Source organism: Rattus norvegicus, chromosome 11 (genome assembly GCF_021556685.1).
Source record: "Rattus norvegicus strain SHRSP/BbbUtx chromosome 11, alternate assembly SHRSP_T2T, whole genome shotgun sequence".
Lineage (NCBI taxonomy): Eukaryota > Metazoa > Chordata > Mammalia > Rodentia > Muridae > Rattus > Rattus norvegicus.
In genome coordinates, this window is record NC_141544.1 from 82,912,028 (window position 1) to 82,934,180 (window position 22,153).

The 22,153-nt window shown below is 47.4% G+C and overlaps 1 protein-coding gene and 1 long non-coding RNA gene across 8 annotated transcripts in view; one reads left to right on the top strand and one right to left on the bottom strand.

Annotated features, from left to right (window-relative positions):
* The first annotated feature begins 329 nt into the window (after window positions 1-329).
* The window catches only part of LOC148002642 (uncharacterized), a 71,165-nt gene continuing 49,341 nt past the window's right edge, over window positions 330-22,153 (top strand). For 3 of the 7 annotated variants that reach the window (XR_015633099.1, XR_015633100.1, XR_015633098.1), the window contains exons 1-3: window positions 330-525; window positions 1,797-1,893; window positions 20,908-21,078. This is a non-coding gene — a long non-coding RNA (uncharacterized LOC148002642). Of the gene's footprint in view, window positions 526-1,796; window positions 1,894-2,735; window positions 3,394-3,920; window positions 4,323-20,907; window positions 21,079-22,153 lie in introns of those variants that run through there. The other 4 variants (XR_015633097.1, XR_015633095.1, XR_015633096.1 and 1 more) reach the window with 2 other exon arrangements.
* Window positions 4,752-7,619, bottom strand: LOC148002643 (uncharacterized). Its single transcript, XM_087577149.1, has 4 exons — window positions 7,340-7,619; window positions 6,778-6,868; window positions 6,273-6,325; window positions 4,752-5,082 (listed from the first exon to the last, which is right to left on the bottom strand). The coding sequence occupies exons 1-4, from the start codon at window positions 7,591-7,593 to the stop codon at window positions 4,839-4,841; spliced, it is 642 nt and encodes a 213-aa protein (XP_087433275.1). The 5' UTR covers window positions 7,594-7,619; the 3' UTR covers window positions 4,752-4,838.

Genomic DNA, 22,153 nt, shown 5'->3' on the forward strand with positions numbered 1-22,153 from the left:
CTTGGTACCTCTTCGTGGAGGATATAAAAAGGCTTCTTCAAAAACACAGTTTGAGGATGAGTGTTTTCCCATAGTTTCAGGTAAAGGTAAGGCTGTATAGCAAAAAGAGCCCTGACTTGGGCAAGCAGACTCTAGACCACAGGAGAGTACTTTTCCGTATGTCTGGGGGTGTCCTGTGTCAGCATGGCCAGGGGTGTCCTGTGTCAGCATGGCCAGGGGTGTCCTGTTTCAGCAGGACCAGGGCTATCTTGTGTCATAGTCAATTTGCAGAGCTGGCTGTTTATAAAGTGACAAGTCCCATGTGTCAACTTTCTCCCATGGGATGTGGCACTATTAGGAGGTGTGGCCTGGTTGGAGAAAGTGTGTCACTGTGGTGTGGGCTTTGAGACCCTCCTACCTGCCTGGAAGTCTGTCTTCTGTTTGCTTTGAGAACAAGATGTAGAACCCTCAGCTCCTCCAGCACCATATCTGCCAGGAAGTTGCCATACTCCCACCTTGATGATAATGGACTAAACCTCTGAACCTGTAAGTCAGCGCCAATTAAATGTTGTCCTTTATAAGAGTAGTTGTGGTCATGATGATGTCTCTTCACAGCAATGGAAATCCTAATTAAAACAGTAGTACTGGGTTTATGACACAGAAAGTGGGACGAAATAACATAAATTCAGAGACTGGGAGATAGAGAACTTAGCAATACACTGAATTTGGAGACTCTCTGGCACATCTTGGAGTTGCGCCTGTGTTCAAGAGGTGTATATATCTGCAGGGAGTCTAGGTAAGTATGCTGTCTGGACCAGAAGTCTATACATTGCTAGATGCCACATTGACTGAGAGCATGCTGATGTTGAACTTGTCCTAGAGAGAATGACAGGGGAGAGAAGAGCACAGCAGCTGCTGCTGCTCTGATGTGGCTCAGAATTTAAAGACCAGGGAGAGAAGGGAGGTTGTGAAAGAGTGCAGGTATCAGTGAGTATCGCATCTGCTAATGAGGAGATGACACAAGTCTGTCAGGGTTACTGGGTAGAATGTAGCAAACGAGGTCAGATGGGAACAGGAACCTTTTTCATGTACCCTTCTGCTTGTTTGGAGACAGGGTCTTGCCCTAAGGCCCAGGCTGGCCTTGAACTCTTCCTTAGTCTCTTGATTGCTAGCACTGTGGACCTGTGCCACCCTGCCCAACTGTACTCTATTTTACCTGCTAACTATGGTAACCCAGTGCGTGAAGACTCAAACCATACATGGATTTGTTAGAGAAAGTGTAGGCCTAGGACTCCAGGGAGCAGAAGGAAAGGACAGAGAGTTCTCAGAGCCCATCTTCCTAGAAACCAGGCTGTGGAGTGAGTACCAGGAAAGGGGTGTGGCTAAGGCAGGGAATAGAGACTTCATGTTATCACCTGTCACCCACCAGCCACGAAGCCTGCCTGCAGTATGTGTCCTTACCTCACTTCCTCTTGTCATCTGATCTTCACAAGCATTGGGAAGTTTCCATCAGGAACTCAATACATTTCTGCTGACTTAAATCCTTAGAGTGGGTTTTCCCAAGCCATTCATTCAGAATGACTGTCACTTAAGGAGGCACGGTATTTTTGCTTCTGTTTGAAAATTACAATCTAGTCAGGTTTAACCCCAATCTTATCTTTAAGATAAAAGGGGAAAACAGAAGGAAAATTCCGACCTGACACATTTTAGCATATATAGTTCAGATTAATCAAAATGACCTGGGAAATGGCCTCAATGTTCTACTTTAAAAACTTGTTTGTTAATTTTGTTTTGTTTTGTTTTGTTTTTCATAACAGGGTTTCTGTGTATAACCCGGCTGTCCTGGAACTCGCTCTATAGACCAGAGATCTCAGAGGTCCGTCTGCCGCTGTCTCCTGAGTGCTGGGACTAAAGGTACTCGTCACCGCCACCAATCTAACTCTACTTTTATTTACTGGTAAAGGCACTGCATTAAGGTCTCTAGAGGAACAGGACTTATAGAATGAAACTCTATGGGGGATTTATTAGAATGACTTACAGGCTGTGGTCCAGCTAGTCTAACAATGACTGTCTACGGGAGGAGGTCCACGAACCCAATAGTTGTTCAGCCCATGAGGGTGGGTGTCTCCCTTGTTCTTCAGTGTAACCAGGATCTCAAAGACATAGGCTCTAAGGCCAGTGAAGGAATGGCCTTCCAGGGAGAGTGAGAGCAAGCAGGTCAAGAGCAAGCCTTCTTCTTCCATTCCCTTTATATGGGCTGTCAGTAGACGGTAGGGCCCAGGTGAAGGGTCAATCTTCTCACCTCAGAAGATCCAGATTAAAAATGTTTCTTCGCCCTTCGAATGATTTGATAAAGAAAAGGGATCCCTCATAAGAGTCTGCAGATGTTTGGGTGTTAATTAGTTCCAGATGTAGTTGAATCGAGAACCAAGAATAGCACTCACAGGTGCACATAGGATTTGACTGTGCAGTACAATGCCAGGTCTTCTCCCTGGCTAATATGAAGTAACAGCCGCAACAAGGAATCAATTAATTCATTGTCTTGAGCTTTGTCAAGATTATGCAGCTTTCCAGGTGAGTTAAACAGATCCTGAGAGGCTGAAGGAAAATCAAAAAAAAAGCCACCAGTCTGCAAAGCCACCCAGTCAGGTGCTCAAGGGGGTTGTGAGACCTGTGGGAAACTTCAGCATCCTTCAGCCCATCTGACACCAGCCGCCTCCGCTTGGCTCATAAACTCCCTCCCCTTCTTTACACAGCTAAGTGAAATCCACTCACCCCATCAGAGGAGTAAGCCAACCACAAAACAAACCTATTAAAAGGCCACTCAAGTCTGCCTTAAGTGAGCCAAAGCGGGGAAGCCTGCACGCAAGTGCTTTCAAGGAGAGATGCTTTGCATTTCGACGCTGAGAACCTTGTGTCTGAGTCTACACTGGAGAGCCCTGTCGGGAGAGGGCCTGGAAGAGACAGGGTGAGGTGGAGCCGAAACTGAGTCCTGGCTGTTGTGGAATGCACACCCAGCATGGTCTTGGAGCAACGAGGAGCTCTTGTTGGACGGAGAAAGAGACAAATAGTTAAATGGAAGAGCTTGGATGTTGAGGTTGGGTTACACACGAGTTCAAACCCCAGATTTATTCCAGTGCAGGTCTACTGTTGGTTTAGAGTGGTGGTTAAAGCAAAGCTTTGGAGTTGAACGCGCTTGCATTTTGGTGCCTCCTGCGACAGGTAGGATGAGGAACGTCTATTCGCCTTACAGCCGTTCTGTCACAGTGGCTTCAAGAAAGGAGAAGTGATGCTAGCATTTCAGGAAGGAGGAGAGCTAGGAAGGTTCTGATCGCACTGTGGAGAGTGAGAGAAGCCCTTTCAGCATGGCAGTGGGAAGGTGCCGGACGTGGAGAGAGGGGGCCATGAGAGTTGGTAAGAAGAACGGGCAGCAGACACAGCAGCCTGGCTCACCAGCAGGCTTCAACTTCAGAGGGAAGGCTAGGAGTCAGTTCGGCTGTTGTGGTTGGGGTTGGGGATGCTTAGAGGAGCAGTTGTATGTCTTCCTGCATGAGGAATCCCAGGAGGAGGCTGTCCCGTAGATGTGTGCAGTGGGCCCATCTGACATCTACCTTGCTGTATGCTTGTCTGTAAGGGCCTGAAGCTGGACTATTCTTCCCTTGCTGGGGCCCAGTCTGACTCAGAAGCCCTTGAGAGACCCATTGGGGAAATGCAGAAGGCCACTGAGCACTTAGACCAGTGGGTATACCATGGGTTCTATGGAAGGGGGAGTGACATTCAGTAGTTGGGGAGAAAACTGATCCCACACATCACAAGGGGCTTTGTGTACTGAGACAGAGGATGAGAAGGGTAGAGCAGCCGCAGGCTGTAGATAACCTAGGGCCTCTCTAGGCCCAGAATGAGCCCACCAGACCAGAAACAGACAACACGCTTCTCCACAGCTGGAGTTCATCCCAGACCTACAAGCTTAGAGCCTCTCACCAAGAACAGAAGGAATCCAGAGGACAGGACAAGGACCAGGCTTCCCAAAGCAAGAGAGACAGAACAAGGCAAAGGAATGGTTCTGACTGAATGTTGTACCTTGCGTTATTTGAAGAGCTGTTCAAAATAAGCCAAGATAACCAGGAAAAATAGAAAACACAAACGACTTATTTTGCTTCCTTGCTTGCTTTTTAAAGACAGGGTTTCTTTGGGTAACAGCCCTGGCTAGCCTCAAACTCACAGAAATCTGTCTGGCTCTGCTTCTCAAGTGCAGGGATCAATGGCATGGACCACCATGCTCAGCCAAAAATGACACTTTTGTCTGCCTCCTGCCTTCCCCCAAATCAGGATCTTTTTGACTCAATCAGTGTTTGTTTCTGCTCTTCAAGAGGATTTGGGATGCTAGGGGCTAAAATGACAAGTTATAGGAAATGAACCACTGACACTCCCATCTCAGAGATCACAGCCCACCTGGAGATGAGCTTTGTCAATGTAGGTTCTAACTGTACTTCTCTGGGCCTTTTACAAACAAAGGGCTATCTTATCGCACTGCAGGGGAGTTATTGTGAGGAAATGACATGTGCTAAGCACTGGGGACAGTGCCCAACATGCCACTATGCCCAGAATGTCAATCCTTAGCTCCCTCCAGCTTCCTGGTCTGCAATGTCCCTGTCACAAATAGGTATGCTGAGAGGGGGAATTGCCCTTTCTTATTTCCGTTGCCTCTCTGAAGAATGAGTCTATTTCTCCTTGTCTACAGCAAGGAAACCCAGCCCTCATTCACTCCCATAACAATGGCTGCTGAGATTCCGCCCAGAATAGGGTGCTCAGGGTTCCAAGATGAGACACTTGGATACTATTTATCACTCTCAAAGAGCTCAGTCCTGGAGGACAGTTGTCTTGTTTCTTTGTAACAGATGAGTAACAGAGGTGCCAGCTGCCTGGGGGCAGGTATAGCACAAACACAGCTCCCTTCTAACTAGACTTAGAAGACAGAGGTGCATCCCACCAAGCCAGGCCAGTGAAGTAGATCTGAGGAAAAGAGACTGACTTGGGTGTGGAGAGGTGGTGGAGGATGGTCCAAGCAGTCCACGGCCAGAGCAACAGAACAGTGGAGATGGCCTGTAACAAAATCAGAGAAGGCAAGAGAAAGACAGGAGTGTGTGGTGTGTGTGTGTGTGTGTGTGTGTGTGTGTGTGTGTGTGTGTAACCTGAGGAGCTGAGTGTAGGCCTGTTACAATGACTCCATAATGTTCCAGACTTCTAACATGTTGTGAAAGTTAAAGGAAATAGTTGACATAAACCAAGTGCCTCCCCCGAGACCACTGCCCCATGGATAGTCTATACCACTGCCCCATGGATAGTCTATACCACATGAACATACTGGCACTAAGTATTCATCAAGGAGGTAATGTGAGTTCAGGGAGGTTAGCGATGTGTCCAGGTTTACACAGCTAAAAATAACCAACTCAGAGTCACATTTGGGTTTGCCTGTTCCACAGCCAGGGCTCTGAGAAAAGGCCCGCAGGTCTTCCCTGTTCTACCTGTTTGCTTGTGAACACGCCTTTCTCCCCAGCTCCTGGGTTTAAGGTGTATCACGTTCTGTTACCAGTGAAGTAGCACAAAGGTGGAGTGTGTGCACTCTGCAAATCAGACTCAACAGGAAACTGCTTCTCTATCAGGGTCAAGGCAAACTGCCCAAAAGAGATGGGTCCGGGGTTGGGGATTTAGCTCAGTGGTAGAGCGCTTGCCTAGCAATCGCAAGGCCCTGGGTTCGGTCCCCAGCTCCGGAAAAAAAAAAAAGAGATGGGTCCTCTCCTCCTGCTGGTGGATTAGTGACTATCGGGTTAATCTTGTTATCCAGAGGGAAGAACAGGGTCAGGGCCCAAGATTCAGCTTTAAAAGGCACCAGTCAAAATGTAGGAAGCCCCGGGGAGGCTCATTTCCCATGTGTCCTTGCTGTTTAAGCCTGGGAGATTATATTTAATGAGTCACGGAATACAGTGACAAATGTTTACCTGGCATAGAGAGTCTCAGAGGGAAGGGTCCAAATGTCTACTTCCTCAGCTGGGGCTGAGACCTAGGATGCCTTGGGATTTGTACTACAAATCAGGTCGAGGAACTCAGTCTGAGCATGTAAGCCCAAGGGTCTGATTGGGTGTAAAGTACTCTGTTTACCTGAAGTCAAGGCTCAGAGAGACATGCCAACCCATCCAAGTTCACATAGACCAGGAAAGGCAGAACCAAGATGGGGGCCAAGGATTGGACCACTTGGTTTCACTATGGAGCTGCTCTAAGGAGCATAAACTTACCTGATCGAAGGGCTAAAACTGTCCACTTTCTCAATGACCTGTGACTGGTTTTGCTAGAATGATAGAATTTTTACAACTAAAGCTGACAGTTCAGATCATCTGGTCTGCTGGTTGCATTTTATAGGTAAGAACATGGAGCCTCTGCATAGAAAAATGGCTTGCTTAAGGCTAGAACAATCTTAGTTATGGAGTCCGTTAGGTCACATGATCAGCACTGAATGATCTTTTCATTAATGTCTGATAAGTATGCACCATTTGACTATAGTGTGTGTGTGTGTACACATATATGAATATATATATTGAGCATACATACTGTGCAAGTATGTATATACACTTGCATATATTATATATTCATAATGTGTCTATGTAATTGACCATGATGGTCTCCATCACCCCCAGCCTCCAGCATTACCTCCCAGCAGTATCCTTACCTTTGAATAAGCAAACTGTCCCGGTCAGAATATCTGGAAGCTGGTAGTTTATACAGAAAAGGCGTTTATTCTGGGTCACAGTCCCGGAGGTTGCCAAGTCCAAGAGCACAGTGGTTGGTATGGGTTTGGCTTCTGGCCGTGGTGAGAAGCAGAAGGGCAAGCCGGCTGGTGGCAAAAGAGGCAAAACATGAGAGGCAGCGTCACTGTAGCTCTTGTACTGTTCCAGGCCTGCAAGGGCAGGAAGTCATTGTGAGAAGGCTCCATGCTCCAAGCTCCCTCACAGTACCCACCTCCAACACCAGCACCTGGAAGAGTCAAGGATCGAATCCATGAACTTTGGGGGCTCTGGGAGTTGGGACCATGCTCAAACAACAGCACCATCTTTCTATTTTTACAAAAGAGATATAAATGTGGCCTAATTTTAAAGCAGCCAATAAAAGATTCCTCAAACATCTGTTTCTTCCATGGTTTGAGAGTCCCTGCGTTTTGGTACACAGACTTAGAACGTTGAAGCAGAAAGCTGGGTCCAGTGCTCCATGGTATTCTTCTCAAAGCCCACAAAACACTAAGCAGACCTCCAGCATTCTCGGTGGCAAGGAACGTCTGACCAAAAACTTGTTCACTCTCACGACTTACCTGGGTCCACAGCCCTGCCAACCACTTTGCCCTGGTGGAGAGGAGCCTGGGAAGCCCTTCTGCTTCTCTGCCAGGCAAGGCTCCATTTGCTTGATTACACAGCTGAAGCTGCTCCCACCGCTTCCCCCAAAGAAGCATTTCCGAAGCCCGAGAGAAGGAAACCAGGATTCTCTTCCCCTGGGGTTCCTGCGGTCTCCTGGCCATCTGCTCCAAGCTCCCCTCACCCCCTCAACCCACCCCTCTAGCTCTGACATGACTTGTTCTTTAAAGCAGGCTTGCAAGAAGGACACATTGATGCCTGGCTTCGCATTCCTGCAGAATCCCTCTGGCGCCGGGGCTGGAAATGATCTGTGCAGGGCGCCCAGCCAGCCTAATCATTCCCATACTCACAGATGCAGGGAATCCCAGCTCACTGGCCCAGGGGAGGGAAGGAGCCTCCCTCCTTTTGACAGCATCTCTCCCTGATGGATGTGCTTAGCAGCAATGGCTGCCTGGGAGGAAGATGGGATGGTCTGTCTGGAAGATCCGGTAGGGTTTGCTTAGAGCATCTCTGGCAGGAAGACGGGATAAGCCGCAGTTTGGGACAGCAAATGAACCTGGAACTTGGGTTCCAGCAAGGGAGAAAGTCGGGTATTTTGGGGTGGGGAGAGGAAAATGAAATCAGTCAGGGTCCTAAAAGGAATTGGGGGTTGAGGGGAGCAGGTGGTGGTGAAGCAAGGGGTACGTTCAAATAGGATTATTGCAGAAGAGTTACTGGCAATCTATGAGCTCAGAAACCCACAAATGGTGCAGGGAATTAGACTTGGAGCCCAGGAAGTGTCACCTCAAGAAAAGACCATGACCAGGACAGAAAGAGTTATGCAAAGCAAGCTGCCTTAGAAGGAATGGAAACCAAGGACACAACCAGTTGGAGGCAGTGGCCCAGGGGAGATCCAGGCCGTGAGAATGGTCACACTCAAGGTTCAGGACCTCTCATGTCCACAGGTGCCTCAAGGCCAGAAAGATGGCCTGGCAGTCTTCACACAGTCCATCGTTTGTAAAATTTGCAGAAGTCAAGTGTTTGTTTGTTTGTTTGTTTGTTTGTTATTGTTTTGTTGAGACAGGGTTTCTCTGTGTAGCCCTGGATGTCTTGGAACTCACTCTGTAGATCAGGCTGGCCTCAAACTCAGAGATCCTCCTGCCTCTGCCTCCTGAGTGCTGGAAACAAAAGTGTGTGTGACACCACTCCCGGTGCAAGCTAGATATCTTTTTAACCCTAGTTTCCTTTTGCAATATACATCGTAAGTTTGGTAGCTTTTTTTTTTAAAGATTTATTTATTTTATTATATATGAGTGCACTGTCGCTGTCCTCAGACACACCAGAAGAGGGCCTCAGCTCTCATTACAGATGGTTGTGAGTCTCCATGTGGTTGCTGGAAATTGAACTCAGGACCTCTGGAAGAGCAGTCAGTGCTCTTAACCACTGAGCCATCTCTCCGGCCCCTGTTTGGTAGCTTTTAAGTAATGGTTGGCATCTTGGAAATCTGATTACGAGGAGATGGGTTTGGGGTGGGTAGACTGTTTTTGTGCTGTCTACTTAATTCGTTGCTAGCTGTCTGGTTGCCCCTTGGATCATGTGACTGTCCTACTGGTCCTACTGCAAGCCCACTGGAGAGGTTCACCACTCCTTGCGATCTGCCACTGAAAAGCTGACAACTTTCAAGATGTCCGAGTTTGCTTTCCCTGGAAACTGGTAGGAAATGTCACAGAGGAGGCTTCCATTGGAGATGTGTGTGCAAGGGAATAAAGAGAGCAGCACTGAGAGAGGCTGGCCAGTATATGATCTCAGTCAGTCTGAGAGGTTACAGATGGTCATGTGACCACCTAAGGCAGCATGGGGCCCAGAGAACCCTCTAAAGACCAAAACAGAAAATTCACCATGGGACATGCTACTGGAGACATCAAAGACAAATTAGCTTACAATATTGCACTCCTCTGGCTATTAGACTATTGAGTAATGGTCCCCAAGGAATTGGAATTCCCCAAGAATACCCATGTCAGAGGAAGGGAAAGGCTAAAAGGTCTGGTGTCAGGCAGAGGAGTTGGTCTTCCAGGAACAGACTTCAGACAGTTCTGACAGCTAGTCAGACAGCCTTACAGGACAGACTGCAGCCTAGATACAAATGGTCAGTGATGAGCCAGCTTGTGCCTTGACTCGGACTGCTTAGCTAAACATAGCCCTCGCCTTCTATTTAAACTAAACCTTGGGCTGGAGAGAGCTCAGGCATTAAGAGCCCTTGTCATCTTGCAGAGGGCTTGGGCTTGGTACGCAGTTACTCACATGGTCACTTACAGTTGTCCATAGCTCCAGTTACAGGGGATCCAAAGCCTTCTTTCGACCTCTTTGGGCTCCAGACGTGCACGTAGAGCACAAACGCTCAGACACATAAAATAAATTTAAACCCGAATCTTATTTCAAGACTCCAAAGATGGATGTGGAGATCCCTGGGGCCTCTTTGTTTCTGTCCCTAGTCTTGTCGTGGGGAGTAAGTCTCCTTTCTCTGCAGTGCTGCTTGTCTCTGTGTTTGGTGTACTGAAGACAGGTGGTCCAGCTTAGCTTGTCAGGGCTGCCAGAGCTAATACATTGACACTAATAATCCAGCAACACGTCATTCCAAAGAGTATTTAAGGTAAGTTCCTGCACAAGAAAACTTGAGGTGTCTGAAATCTTTGTTCCATATGAAGAAAACGAGAGAGGTCTTTCCAAATTTAAGAACAGCTTGGACAATTTACTTGATTGCTAGGCATGGTGGCAGGAGGGGGAGGCAAGGAGACCTCAGTGCATTTGATGCCAGCCTGGTCTACCTTGATAGTCCCAGGCCAGCCAGGATTCCCTGGTGAGACCCTTCAATGAGATACCAATGGGAACAGCTCTAGCTTGCCAGTGGTAAAAGAAAATACAATTTCCACCAAATCTATTAAAGACTGGATCATAGTTTTGCTCTTTCCTGTATTGCAAAGTTTCATCTGAGGGGTGGAGTGTCTTCAGGCAAGAGATGAAGAGAAAGTCATACAGGTGTTTCCGAGACAATTAAAAAACATTATCGTTTTGTATATTTTATGATGACTGTGTTATTGGTAATCATTTTTACATTTTGTTGGGATAAGTAGACATTCATTCTTGTGTCTAGAATTTTATTTCCAATTACAATGTAATAAATTATAAGCTCTGGCCAGGAAAGTTAGATCCTGTGTCCACAGTTAGATCCACAGTAGGAGTGCTTAGCCCTTCTTCACAGAAGCCCTTCTAGTACTCCACACTGGCTGAACACATTGGACAGAGTCCTTGGGAGGGGCGGCTTCCCAGGCAGAGTGGACAATGGGTCAGGAGGCAATGACTATAGACATTGCTCACTACAGTGCTAGAGGAGGGATTCCTGAGCCTAAACGTTCTCTCTAGGTGGCTCGTTTCCTGGCCTCCTCTAATCTGTGTATTGAATACTTCTTAGCTCTCCCAAAATACTTCATAGGCGATAAATTCACAACCAAACTCACTAATTCCAACAGTGCTATCATTACAACATTGCTGGGTTACAGCACTTACCTTTGTCTCTCCCAGACACTGCCTTACATAGTCTTCCCTTTCTTCCTGTCCAGACCACCATCTTAACTTCTTCTGTTAAGACTTGCTCCGCTCCACCTCTCTCTCCAGTTAAGCCATTCTATTCACAGTATCAGAGGGAACGCCTAACATAAACCACTTCACTGACCTTCTGTGGCCTCAGTGACCTTCTGGAGCTACCCATCACCTCACAAACTGAACCCAAACCCATCAGTTTGACCATCTGTCATCAAACGCACATGTGAAATTGCAGTTACTTTAAAACATGAAACCATGAATTTATTATTTGCATTCAAGCAGTGTCTCTCCCCTCTCCCATTAGTCAGAAAAACTCATAAAGGGACAGGGCCCGGTACATAGCTGGCACTTGGGAAAAGGTTAGTGCCACAAATGAGCATATCCCCCAGCTCTTCCTATCTAGATTAGTACTCTCTTTCTTTCTCTTCCCACTACCGGCTGGTTAAACTCCACACTCTCTCTTTCTCAATACTCAACCCTCTTATATGGTCCCCACTGAGGGCCTTCCTGCCATGGTCCTCCTGGGACTCTCTCCCAGTCTATGTCAACACTTGTGTGCACACCACACAGTGTTTAGGCAAGTGCACACACATGTGCACACCATATACAACAAGCACAGGCATGATGCTCTGTCTGTGCAGCCTCGCTCCCCCATCCCCAAGCACTCATCTCTCACTGACTTCACAGTATTTGTCTGTAGAGAGCTCTTTTATAAGCTACCCTCCCAGAAGAACACAGCAGGGTCCTGTGGGAACTACGTGGATTCCTTCCAAAGCTAACACACCCCAAGGACCTAGTAACCTCCCCCTAGACTGCATCTTTTAACATTGCTACATGCCTACATTGGGACCAAGCTTCTACCACATGGGCATGTACAGGAGAAACGACATATAAATGCATCTACTGCTTTAAACGCTAATCTTCTCTGGCAATGCTCACAAACACGCCCAGGAATGATGTTTCACCGGCTGTGTGAGAAGCTTTTAGCCAGGCAAGTGAACATCCACCATTCACCATCACAATATACAGCAGCAATTTTTATGGTTTGTATTTCTTTTTAATTTTTAAAAATGTTACACGCATCAATATTTCGCCTGCATGTCTGTATGAAGTGTTGGATCCCCTGGAACTGGAGTTACAGTTGCGAGTGCCATGTGAGTGCTGGGAATTGAACCTAGGTCCTCTGGAAGAGGAACCAGTGCTCCCAATTGGTGAGCCATTTCCCCAGCCCCTACAGTAGCAATTTATAAAGTCTAGAAATAAGCTTAAGAAGAAATAGGCATAGCCACACGGAAAGTACCACAGTGCTTACTGATGGCTGGGAAAGACAACTTGACTAAAATGGCTACATTGCTCGATGGGAAGGGTCATCAAGGGTGCCCAGGTTCTCATGCGTCTTATGTATCTACCCAATTAGTTAGATTTCTCTGGAACTAATACATCCACAGATGATAGAAAATTTCAGATGTATAAAAGTATAGACAGATTACTATAACAGCATAATATTTGAATATGAATATTCATGCAAACATTTCTTTTTTTCTTAGAAAATTTCAACTGTGGTCGAAATGATTTAGCATCAAGTTCACAATCTTCACTCGTGAGTTTGCAGTCCAGGCATGTTAAATGCGCCCATACTGTTGTATAGCCAGTCTCCAGGTATCTTTCCCTTTGCAAAACTGACATTCTGCGACTTAAGCGACAATCTCCCATCCCCCATCCCCCACCCCCCTAGCCTAGGACACACATTTCTATGTCTCGTACATCTCTCAGAGTGTGTATCTCATACAAGTGGGACAAGACTGCAGCTGTCTTTCATTATATCACTCACGTGCCCAGTGCTCACCCGTGTGGCTGTGTGTGCCAGGATTTCCTCCCTTTCTGAACTGGATGATATTCAGTTGTAGAGACTTGTCACATTTCATCTGCCCGTCTGCCATATCGTATCCATCCCACCTATTGGCTCTTGGGACAAATGCTACTACCATCAACCTTAAATAATCACCAGCACAGAGCCAGTCCAGTTTCATCTGTAATCCCACCCACACCCCATTCCATATAAGCCTGAAGTGAGGCATTTTATAAATCACATTTTCTGTCTCATCAAGGTTCATTCCCAGGCATAGCATAGTAGGTGCTCTCAGTCAACAAATACGCTTCTACCTAGAAGGCTTTGAATCTGTTTCGCATACAGAGAGGACTGCCTGGTGGTGGTAACAGATGCCTTTAATCCCAGCACTTGAGAGGCAGAGGCAGAGTAAGTTCCAGGACAGTCAGAGCTGTGACATCAAGAAACTCTGTCTTGGGGGCAGTTGGGGTGGGAGGGTCACCACCGAAGGGTGAAAAGGAAGAAGTAGGAGGTGAGCCTCTACTGAGCCATCCTGCAAAGGAGACATCGCCTTCGTTAGGACTCACAATTTAGAGGAGGAGGTTCTCCCCCTGCCCCCCATTACCTGGAGAAATAAGACCTTGTGCTAAGAGAATTGGGAAGGGCCTATGTTTACCTTCCCTGTGGCCTCAAAGATAACAGAATCAATCATTCTCGACCTTTCTTAGAGATCCCTCTATTCATTTGCCCACCTACCCCTTCCTCAGCCCCATCAGTTTCATAAATAGCTTTTTAACACACACACACACTCTGGGCAGCTCAGACAAGGGCTGTTTACTCCCCTTGTGGACTGCTCAGAAAAGACTTCATTTTCTTCCTCATGAGGCCAGGGGCCTTGTGTTTCCCTCTCCCTTTCTGCCTTGCTGGTCTGAGGATTCTGCCCAAACCTCACACGGAGCCTCAGTGAAGCTTGCACAGTCCAAGGTCCAGTTTCTCCCCCTCGTTACCACCTCCCACAGTTCTATGCTATTATGATAGGGACTGACCTGTTCATTAGGTCAGAGCTCTCAGGATGTGATGGCTTTGGAATAAAATCATAGACATGCCCAAAAGTGTGCTTCACTAATCTCCCAAAGGTTTCTAATCAAGTTGGCAATTGAGATGAATCATCACACAGAGGAGAGAGATAGAAGAAAGACGGGGAGCTCCAGGTTGAGCTTCCCAGGGTGGGATCGAGAAGGCGCCTTGACATTTGTGAGAAGGAGACCAGAGATCCTGGAATAGCAAATGAATGAATGTAGCCGGAGGCAGGACTGAGACAACTCAGCTGAGAATGACTCATCCATGATATTGTATGGATTCCTCTGGGTTTGGATAACTGCAGGGACCTGTGGTCAAACAGAATTGTAGGGCTATAACTGCAGAAAAGAACATGAAGATGGCTGTGAAACTAGATGGCCCTGGATGTTAGAGCCCAAAGAAGACCCTGAGGAGGGTCAGAAGAGTAGAAAGGACAGAGGCTCCACTGGCAGAAAGAAGTGGTCTTCAAATGCTCACACATAGCAGTGTCACAGACTGGGCTTGTTAGAACACAAATGGCCACCTCTGCTAGGCTTTCTGATTTAGAAAGTCTGGGAGGGGAATGGAGACTGTGTCTCTCTAGCAAATCCCCAGGACCTGGTGATGGTGCAGGGTCAGGGGGTATCCTTTGAAACTGGTAGTTTGAATGAGAATAGCCCTTGTAGGCTCAAACATTTGAATACTTGGTTCCCAGTTGGTAGAACTGTTTAGGAAGGATTGGGAGGTGTGGCCTTGTTGAAAGAGGTGTGTCACTGAGGTGGGCTTTGAGGTTCCAAAAGCCTGCTCTAGGCCCAGTCTCTATTTCTCTGCCTTCTGCTTGTGGATCTGTTGTAAGCTCTCAACTACTGTTTCAGAGAGCTATGCCTGCCTGTCTGCTACCCTGGTCTCGCCATGATGGTCATGGACTCACACTCTGAAGTCCCAAATTAAAGTCCTTTACAAGTTGCCTTGGTCATGGTGCCTCTTCACAACAATAGTATCTGTCTTAGTCAGGGTTTCTATTCCTGCACAAACATCATGACCAAGAAGCAAGTTGGGGAGGAAAGGGTTTATTCAGCTTACACTTCCACATTGCTGTTCATCACCAAAGGAAGTCAGGACTGGAGCTCAAGCAGGTCAGGAAGCAGGAGCTGATGTAGAGGCCATGGAGGGATGTTACTTACTGGCTTGCTCCCCCTGGCTTGCTCAGCTTGCTCTCTTATAGAACCCAGGACCACCAGCCCAGGGATGGCACCACCCACAATGGGTTGGGTACCCCCCTTGATCACTAGTTGAGAAAATGCCTTATAGCGGGGTCTCATGAGGGCATTCCCACAACTGAGGCTCCTTTTCTGTGATAACTCCAGCTTGTGTCAAGTTGACACACAAAACCAGACAAAAATTAACGTTATTAAAGAGATCAGAGTACGGAGTGTCCTGCTGGTGGGGAGAACTCCCCTCTTAGGCGAGTGTCTGGAAGATCGGTTGATGATATGGTGAAGGGCAAGGGTTGACTTATGTGAATAACAGAATTGTGTCTGACGAAGTAAGTGCTCAAAAACTGTTGTCATCCATTCATCCCTGTGTGGGGGCTGGTCAATGTAAAGGCTCCTGTGCTTGGCAATGCTAGGCGTCACACACATTACCTCTGTGTTCAGGTACTAGTGACAACAACACAACAGGAGCAGCTGAACAACGGGGATGACAAGAAGCCATGGGTCTGGGGATGGCACATGTGTCAATCATGCCTGATGGCCTAAGGCTGATCCCCACAACTAAAAGAAAAGTTTCAGGGGCTGCTGTGACCGACAGTTCTATGGATACCTCAGGACTAGGTCAGGAAGAAAGGAAAGGAGAAAAAGCCTGAAGGACAAAAAAAAAAAAAAAAAAAAAAATAGGCAAGCGAACGTTTTCCTCTGATGGCAAACTAAAAGAATTCCTTAGAGACTTCTGACAACAAGCTTAGTTAGCCAGAACTGTTACATGGTTATCTCTAGATAGCAGCAAGGCTGTGAAAGTAAGAGCCTAAACTTTCTAGACTGTGGCAGGGATGGCGGGGGAAGGAGGTCGAAGTGGGTATTGATTGACAACCAGGGTCTCTATCAAGTGACGACTCAAAGTTTGAAAGCCGGAAGTTCAGTGAGCCGAGTGGGTTTGGGACCCAAAGTTCATCCTGTACCTTTGTGATGGCTAGAATAAGAAATGTCCCACTCATGCTCAGGTATTTTAATACTTGGTCCCCAGCTGCTGGTGCTGTTGGGGAAGGCTACCAGAACCCTTAGAAGGTGTGGCCTTGCTGGGGGATGTACACCTCAGGGAGTCCGCTTTTGAGAGTTTGTAGCCACACCCTACTTCCGGTCCAGTCTCTCTACTTCCTGTGTGTGTTTGAAACGTGATCTCTCAGCTTCTAGCTCTGGCATCCTGTCGCCCTACATTCCTTACCAGTAGTGATCGCTAGCCCTCAGGAACCGCAAGTCAAAATAAACTCCTTTTTTTCCCTATAAGTAACTTTTGGCTATGGTATTTTGTCACAGCACAAAAAGTAATGAATATTGTCCTTCCTAAGGGTGGAACAGAGTGAGAGAAAGTTTGCTTTTTCTCCTGGGAATTTTACATCGCACTATCTCGTTGGCTCATTTGGAAGCAGATCTTTATCTCCCAACCCTTCTGCATCTCATGTCCACCCTATTTTCCAAACTCATGTCTTCCTTGAGCATTCACTAAACCAGGCCCCAGATCGGCAATGAAGACTCGGCCTGTCAGTGGCCCAGCCCTCATTGACCCTACCAGGCAGGTGGGCAAGGTGGCATTGCATAGATATTTTTTAAGTCCCTAAACAACAAAGACTAGCTTGTTAAGTAAAGTGGCTTATTTGATCAAAAACAGTAGACAAGCCCACAAACTTCCTTTAGGAAAAACAAAAACAAAACAAAAAACAAAACAAAACAAAAAAAACCAAACCAAAACAAACAAACAAAAAACAGAGACAGAAAGCTAGCTGTGCACGCCTGGTTTGGATGTTGAATGACTCTGCATCTTTGAACATCTGTCTGCTCGCCCTTCTGGACTCACCAGTTTCTTCCGAGGACAAGGCTGATTTAGTGGCTGATTTATTTCTACCCTCAGGGGCACATTTAGTGCTGGCACATAGTAGGAACTCCAGAAATGTTTGTGGTGAGGAATGGAATCTAGTTTATGTCTTTAATAAAGACTGTCAAATTGGCAGCTGGGCTCATATTCATATGGGTGTGTACTCACTGGGGTATAAATGGAACAATAAATTGTTTTAAGGCGCATAAGCTGTTTTGCGTGTGTGCCATCCTGGCACCGGTTATACATATCTTGTCCCAATGAGACCCCTTTAGGGAGACATTAACTCTGACAGCCTAGACAGAATCAAATGTCCTAGACTATGCAACATGTCCTGTCTGTCCCTCACACATCCATTTCCCTTCTTAGAAACAGTAAGGAAAGTTGGCTCTTTCCACCGAAAGAAGCAATGAGAAGACCACAGGTAGATGAACCAAGGTGCCTTTTCTCTCCTCTCTGTCTCTCTCCCTTTATTTCCTTAACACACACATACCATTCCTAATCTCCAGTGCCCAGTGAAGTCTTCCATGAACCTTCTACCTGTTCTTACATTGCAAGGCTGAATCTATTAGAAAGAGTATTTTTGCTACAACAAGAACAGTGTCAGTTTGTTTTAATTCAAAGAAAAAAACGCGCTGTGGGGTTTTATTATAACTTTTCTGTCATGCTCCCTTTTAAGCCCTGGATACATTTCTTTCGACCATAGTGGAAGGAAGATGTCACAGTGTGCTGTTTCCCGGACTTCCCCATCCTCCGTCCTCGTTTGCTTTCTATTGGCTTGCTAAAGACCATGACCCAAAGCATCTCGGGAGGAAAAGTTTATTACACTTTACAGCTTACAGTCCATCATGGAAGACAGTCAGGGCAGGAACTCAAGGCAGGGACCGAAGCAGAGGCCATGAAGGAGTAATGATGTTTACCAGTTTGGCTTTCCATCGCTTGCTCAGCCTGCTTTCTTATACACCTCAGGGCTGAAGTAGGCTCGTCCCTCCATAGCAGCCATTAATCAAGAAAATGCACTGCAGGCTTGCGTACAGGCCTATCTGATGGAGGGATTTTTTTTCTTCCAGTTGAGGTTTCCTCTTCCTAGATGACTCTAGCTTGTGTCAAGTTGACAAAAAAACTGGCCAGCACACCCACAGGCATCACCGTGAGCTTCTGCTACTTGGGCTAATTGGAACTGCGCTGCTCTGGGGCATGCTTCAGAAGCCACCTGCTGCCTGGAAGGCAGGCAGGGGAGGTCAGCATAACCTGATGCTTAATTATGTCCAACAGTTTCTATGTTTTGATCCACCCACAGGAAGGATGCTTGGGTTTGAAAAGAACCATCCCTGTGTGCTGTTTCCTCAGTGTGGCATTGGGGAAGCAGGTTGGCCTGGAGTCTGACGGCTCTAGGCTGTAATCTCAGTTGCACACCTTTGGGCAAGCAACTGAGCCTTTCGGGGCCTCGGTTTCTCTGTCTACAAAATGAGGTAATGACTACTTACCTAGGACCCCTGTAGGCTGGCCATGATTATGTCTCTGACTCACACTTTGGTTGCTAGGGAGCTGGGGTATATGTGGTATCTTGGCTACAGGTAGCTATGGTTAAAAGTACTGGCTCCAGCTTCCTTTCAAAAGCTTCCCAGGTTCTAGGCCCTGCATAGATTTTTCGGGTATGTTCTTATTTGTTCTTTGTTAATCCCTCAGCCCCAGCCTACTTCATTCATGTATAGAAAACGGAGACCTATGATTCAGACTCTGGTTTCTGAAGGTCTTTCCTGTCACTCAAAAGAACCTCCTCAGAATACCCTGTCTGTCTATCTGTCTGTCTGTCTGTCTCTTTCTCTCTCTCTGTGTACACATGTGTGTGTACACGTGTGTGTGTCTGTGTGTGAGTGTGTGTGGCGTTGTGTGTGTACATGTGTGTGTATGTGTGTGTGTATGCGTGTGTGTCTGTGTGTGTAGGTGTGTGTGGTGTGTATATGTGTGTGTCTGTGTGTGTGTAGGTGTGTGTGGTGTGTATATGTGTGTGTGTCTCTGTGTGTATTTGTGTTTGTGTGTGTATGTGTGTGTGTGAGTGTGAGTATGAATGTGTGTGTATGTGTGTATGTGTGTGTGTGAGAGTGCATGTGATTGTGTGTGTGTGTGTGTGTGTGTGTGTGTGTGCCTCCTAACACTAGAAACTAAATTTGGGTCCTCTAGAAGAGCATCAGGTGCTCTAACTGCTAAGTCATTTCTCCAGCCTAGGCTCTTCAGGATTAGTTGACACCGTGTATCTCTTCCCACTGTCCCCTGGGGTGATGCTTGGAGAGCAAAGAGCTTTACTATACGTGCTTGGAACACTTACTGCTAGATCCTTTCCTACTGTGGCCAGAAGGGAGGTTTTCGGAGTGGAGAGATGAGATGTGGACCTAGGTTGGCAGTTCACCCTCCTTTGTTCTGGGGAGCCCTGGGAGGGCTTTATTCCTGCTGGTCTCTTTTCCTGGACACCTTAAGAAAAGGGGTGGGGGCGGGGGGAGTGGGACAGAAACTCGAAGTGAGACACATACAAATACAGACAGGAAAGCAAACGAGACATAAACAAAGGAAGAGGGGCCTGCAGACAGCTGTCCAGAGCTGGAGGTCTGAGGGGGACCAGAGAGAGGCGGGGGAGGTGAGAGGCAAGCTGAACACGTAGGGAAAAGCCGTTCAAGGGAGAAGTTAGACTTAGGGGCAGACAGAATAAACCAGTGGCTCGGCTGAAGACATAGAAGTTGCACCCAGAAATCTTCGTGCTGAACTTGGTTCTTGGCTTTCAGCAGCGAGTGGAGGATCATGTTTGGAAGACACGCTTTGAAAAGTGGGCCAGGCAGACTTACAGGGGCAGCTGGGCTTCAGCTGCGGTTGACAGCGGCCAGCCCTCTAATCCAGGGCCTACTCAACAGGCAGAGCAGAAGAGCTCAAACTCTCCTCACAGCTTCTCTTGGGACAAAGATGAGGCTCCTGTGGTCCATCACAGCCAAGTCTGACAGAGCAGGACATAACTGTGTCCAAGGGTGCACTGGGGAACCTGCCAGAGACTGAGAGCTATGCCACACTGGACCAATCTAGCCTGACGGGCCTCTGCTGGCCTTTTGTGAACATGGGGAATAGCCAGCCATGTAGCAGAACAGTGCCACCCTTCCCAATGCTGTGCCCATCGGCACATGCCATCCACGAGGCTTCAGGAATGCCTCTCATACAGCAGAGAGCTGAATAACCAGCCAGCCTTGCTCTCCAAAGAGAGACATGGTCACCGGAAAATGCCTTTCTGGACAAGCTGCTCTGGTTTCAACACAGCACCTCTAGAAGCCCTCAAAGGCAGGATCACCTCAAAGATTAACCTCAATGACAGGATCACCTCAAGTTCTAAGAGGGCTGGGGGAAGTCCTGGTCCTGGTCCTCTCTGTTTTATATTCCCCTATTGTTTCTCATTTCTCTTCACTTACCCATCACAGCCAAGGCTCCTGCTCTACCCCTGGAGGCATGTTGGTCTACTCCTGTCTCCTAGGGGTTCAGGAGCCTTTCTTTATCCCTGGACTCTACCATTGGGGGCCAGCTCTGTTGCTGGCCTAGAAGGGCACTATGCTTGGGGCCTGAGATGTGTTTCTCTTTCTCTGTTGGAAAGGATGGAGACTCTTTTAAAAGAAGCCATCCCAGTGGTGCTGGCCCCTCAGAGTAGACATTGTTGTGTGAACTATCAACATCAGAGAAACCACAGCCCATCTGTAGATTAGGAAATGAGCCCAGGTAAATTCACAAGATAACCGCATCCCTCTTCTCATTACCCATGTGAGTCAACACAAGCTCGAGGGTGCTCACTAGGGTCAGTCCGCCAGAGTGTGAGCTATGTGAGGCTAGGGTATAGAGGGACAACAGAGTCAAATCCACGGTGGAAGCTTCAGCACTGTCCACAGCTTGCCTGACTCTTTATCAGCCCGACGCTCACTGTCGTTCCCCTTTTTGTGGCAGGCAAAACATCTTCCATGCACCATCAAACTGCTTCCTCCCCGTGCACCATCAAACTGCTTCCTCCCCATGCACCTTCCAGCGGACAGCCCTGGGACCACAGAGACCAGTGATTTCTTCAGGATTGTGTGCTGTAACCACAACCCCAGCCCAGGTCCATGATTCAAAGCCTAGGTAGGCATGTGGCACTGCAGCGTTGTACCTGAAAACACTGATCCCAGAAGAGCGTTATGTCTGGCCCTTTATTTCCCCCTGGAAAGGAAAACCCCAAGCAGTAGGAATGAACGCACCTGTTGTGGCACAGGGGACCAAACAGTCCCCAGAACAGAGAAAACCTCCAGCCTGCCCTCAGCTGTCAGACTTCATAGTGTCCCCTAGAAGTGGTCTACCCTACTCTGTGCAAGGCGGAAAACACGGGTGACGCTTTGGATGTTTATCTCTCCCATCCCCAAACTCACCTCCCAGCCTTTGTAACCTGGAGAAGTCTGTTGTTTACACGCTACCCAGATGGGGGTACATGGTAGAGCATCCTGGACAGACTGCAGTGAGGCACCGTAGCTTGGCCACACAATGAGGAGTGTCACAGGCTCCTCAAGGGAGCTGGGGGATGAGGAGTGTTTGCTGTGCCCTGTTCCTGGTTATGGCTGAACTGTGAGAACTCCACCGCTCTGAGGTATCATAGGACCAGCCCTTTGGTAACATTTCAATACTAAAAAGCACTTTTAGTTGACTATATGGGATTTTTCTAACGCCACTTTTCTCTCTACCTATTTCTATTTTGTCATATTAGAGTTATTATACATATATGTATCTGTATCTATATTTATATATACATATATGTATCTATATATAGATATACACCTCTATCTACCATATATCTATCCATCCATCATCTATCCATCCATCATCTATCTATCCTCTCTCTCTCTCTCTCTCTCTCGTCCCATTATGTAGCCCAGTTTATCCATGGACTTTATAATCCTCCTGTCTCATCCCTCTTTTTTTTTTTTCTTTTTTTCGGAGCTGGGGACCGAATCCAGGGCCTTGCGCTTGCTAGGCAAGCGCTCTACCACTGAGCTAAATCCCCGACCCCTGTCTCATCCCTCTTGTCTTGATTTTAGGAGTGGGTCATGAAGTACAAATGTGAGATGCACATTTCCTGGTGGAGACTTAGCAGCATGGGCATCCATCTTGAGGCAGTGAACCAGGAGAAACCCCAGTGGAACGAGCAGTGGGGTGGTCAGTGCGC

What these genes read in the sequence shown, in the direction of transcription:
- LOC148002643 (XM_087577149.1), bottom strand. Translation starts at nt 7,593, where the DNA reads ATGTCAGAGCTAGAGGGGTGGGTTGAGGGGGTGAGGGGAGCTTGGAGC. An exon ending in GCAACCTCCGGGACTGTGAC is followed by an intron (nt 6,326 to 6,777) that starts CCAGAATAAACG and finishes CTATCATTCTAG; the next exon opens with CAAAACCAGTCACAGGTCAT. An exon ending in AGTTTTAGCCCTTCGATCAG is followed by an intron (nt 5,083 to 6,272) that starts GTAAGTTTATGC and finishes ATTTTGTTACAG; the next exon opens with GCCATCTCCACTGTTCTGTT.